Raw genomic sequence first — 3,363 nt, 5'->3', positions numbered from 1 at the left:
CCCCCCCCCCCCCCCCCCAGCAGCATGTTCAAGCCTGTGCTGCACACGGCACTGAAAACAGCTTTAAAACATGTCTAAATTAAATACTGATCATGGATCATACACAATGTTAACAAGAACTTCCTGGATACAACTATCCTGTACAGTAGGTGTATTACACCACTGACAGGTTTGGTCTCAGTGTGTTGGGGGTGCAGTGCAGAATTTATCTTGTGTTTCTATCAGGAGGAATCTGGAAGAACCTGGACCCAGCTGTGTGTCCATGAAGAGTGACGGGTCTGTAGACTTCAAAGATGGACGCCACTCTGTTGATGAAAGGTGAGGACTTCAAACTAAGGGATGAAAACACAATGATGTGGTTCATCTACAGGTTTTAAATGTTTTATAAAAGTCTTTTAACGGACGGTGTCAGCTCACTTTATCTCAGTCTCAGTTTCAGAGTCAACAACAAATAATAAAATGTAAAATGACAGACCCAGACCCAGTTTTGTAAAATGTAAGGAGCAGAAAGTACCGGTATTCATGTTAAAATGTAAGGAGTAGAGGTAAAAAGAAGCCAAAAAAATAAATAGTAAAGTAAAGTAAAAATATCTGAAAAATCTACTTGAGTACAGTAACTTTGTTACTTCCCATCTCTCCACATCGAGATATCGGTCTATCAATTAGTTAAATGGTGATTAAATGTAGGCTAACACTAATCTGTAGCTAGCTTATTCTCTACGGACATAAAGCCAACAGGTTAATACCACTAAGACTGGAGGCCACCCCCCTTTCTTGGTGAAAAACTGGGTTACAGTATGACCCCCTTTCCCTTGTCTTTCCTTTCTCTCTTCTATCTCTTTTTTTTCAAAACCAGGTTTTGATTTAACGTTACTTGGCAACATTGCGGTCGCTGTAGTTCTGGCGCATCTGTCACTCCCAGATGTGAGTCAAGCGCAGATCTGAGTCATTTAAATCTTTAAACCGGCTCCAGCTAGTCCAAAACGCAGCTGCTCGCCTTTTAACTAAAACAAAGAAACATGAACACATAACGCCGGTCCTGGCCTCCCTCCATTGCCTACCTGTCCGTTACAGGAGAGATTTTAAGATTTTATTGCTTGTTTTTAAGGCCTTAAATGGTTTGGCGCCATCTTACCTGGCTGATCCCTTATGTCACCATTCTCCAATCAGAACGCTGAGGTCATCAAATCAGCTTCTATTGGACGTCCCTAGATCAAGGCTAAAAAATAAGGGCGATAGATCCTTTGCAGTGGGTGCCCCCCCCCCTATGGAACAACCTCCCCAGGCATATTAAAGCTGCACAGACTCTACAAACGTTTAAATCACTGCTTAAGACGCACCTGTTTGCTGCAGCTTTTAACCCTCGTTAACCTGGATTATGAAGTTTTAATGTGTTGTTGTTTTAACCCTGTGATGTATTTTGGTTGTAGTCTTTTTTACTCTTGTTATTTATGTATTTGACATCGACCCTGTTCAGCACTTTGGTCAACTGCTGTTGTTTTTAAATGTGCTATAGAAATAAAATTGACATTGACATTGATGCTGAGATTTAAATGGTTTACGGCATAACTGTCATACTGAACTTTGTGAAATGGATGTTTACATACACATACACACAAACACACACACACATATTATATTAGTTTTTGCCTATTTCTGGGGCCCCTGTCAGTCATGGGCCCTTGGAATTTACTGTCCTAACTTTTCCAGCCTATACGGCGCCCCTGATTCCACCACTATGGTCCCCCCACAGCAAGCCTGTGCTGCACAATAAACTGAATTAAATACTGATCATTGATCGCACACAATGTTAACAAGAACTTCCTGTATAAAACTATCCTGTACAGTAGGTGTATTACACCACTGACAGGTTTGGTCTCAGTGTGTTGGGGGTGCAGTGCAGAATTTATCTTGTGTTTCTATCAGGAGGAATCTGGAAGAACCTGAACCCAGCTGTGTGTCCACGAAGAGTGACGGGTCTATGGGTCCTCCTTTAAAGTTCAAAGATGGACGCCACTCTGTTGATCAAAGGTGAGGATTTCAAACTGGTACCCAGCAGGACTAGTAAAGGTGGCCCACTACAGGGATTCCTCTGATTCACTGCTAACATCCAAACATCACATCACGGACCTTTACCTTGTGTGTGTCTCTGTGTGGACAGACATGATGCAACTCAGTCTCAGTTTCAGAGTCTACAACAAATGGTAAAATGTAAAATTACAGACCCAGACTTGGACCTGCACCTGGATCCAATCAAGTTATTCATTTTGCAGTTACTGTACACCTGTCTACTACAAACATGATATATATCTAACCTTAACTGTAATATATACTGCTTCATTGGAATTTAAAGGTAAAAATAGAAAAGGACTCTCAGCTGAAACTCACTGCTCTGACACCACATCTCTTCCTCTTTTTATTAGATTTGATTTAACTTTTTTGATTTTAGCCCTAGATTTGGGGCCAAAGAACGTTTTTGGTGGCACGAAATGAAAACTTCTGTAAAAACAATGCAGACAATGCAATTCTCTGGCTTTCTGACTCATGAACATGTTAACAGTCTGCGGGGGAGGAGGGGGGGGGGGGGGGGGGGGGGTGATCACACAATTCTTTCACTACACATCGAGATATCGGTCTATCAATTGGTTAAATGGTGATTAAATGTAGGCTAACACTAATCTGTAGCTAGCTTATTCACTACGGACATTAAGCCAACAGGTTAATACCACTAAGACTGGAGGCCACCCCCCTTTCTTGGTGAAAAACTGGGTTACAGTATGACCCCCTTTCCCTTGTCTTTCCTCTCTCTCTTTTCTCTCTTTTTTTAAACCAGGTTTTGATTTAACGTTACTTGGCAACATTGCGGTCGCTGTAGTTCTGGAGCATCTGTCACTCCCAGATGTGAGTCGAGTGCAGATTTGAGTCATTGATGCTGAGGTTTAAACGGTTTACTGCATAACTGTCATACTGATATTTGTGAAATTAATAAACCTTTGTCATTACAAACAATAACAGAAGATGGAAATCCTTTCAAAACGTTGTAGCTATCTCTGGTTGTTGACAGCCTTGTTGTGTTGGATGCTAGCTTTTAGCCAGGAGTGAACCAACGTCGTTAAGTAGGTCCACTTTTACTGTGTTGACATTACGGAAGTCTCTCGTTAGCATCTTATATGCTCCTTGTTGCAAAGTGACGCATGCACGACTCAAATCTGCTCTCTCCTCACATCAAGGATTTACAGCATCTACTGAGAGCAAATAGAAACCGTGAGGGCGCTAAGGCAAGATCAAACCATTTCATGCAGATACAGATACAGTTACATATATATATATATATATATATATATATATATATATATATATATA

The 3,363-nt window shown here is 41.1% G+C and overlaps 1 protein-coding gene across 1 annotated transcript in view; it reads left to right on the top strand.

Annotated features, from left to right (window-relative positions):
- Positions 1–3,363, top strand: part of LOC117958237 — an 859,617-nt gene that overhangs the window by 715,987 nt on the left and 140,267 nt on the right. The window contains exons 16-17 of the mRNA XM_034894525.1: positions 226–318; positions 1,927–2,031. Of these exons, the coding sequence (XP_034750416.1) occupies positions 226–318; positions 1,927–2,031 (198 nt within the window). The remainder of the gene's footprint in view (positions 1–225; positions 319–1,926; positions 2,032–3,363) is intronic.

This window comes from Etheostoma cragini, chromosome 15, assembly GCF_013103735.1.
Source record: "Etheostoma cragini isolate CJK2018 chromosome 15, CSU_Ecrag_1.0, whole genome shotgun sequence".
In the NCBI taxonomy this organism is placed as follows: domain Eukaryota; kingdom Metazoa; phylum Chordata; class Actinopteri; order Perciformes; family Percidae; genus Etheostoma; species Etheostoma cragini.
Note: the sequence above shows the minus strand (reverse complement) of the source record. Positions and strands in the feature narration are given on the sequence as shown.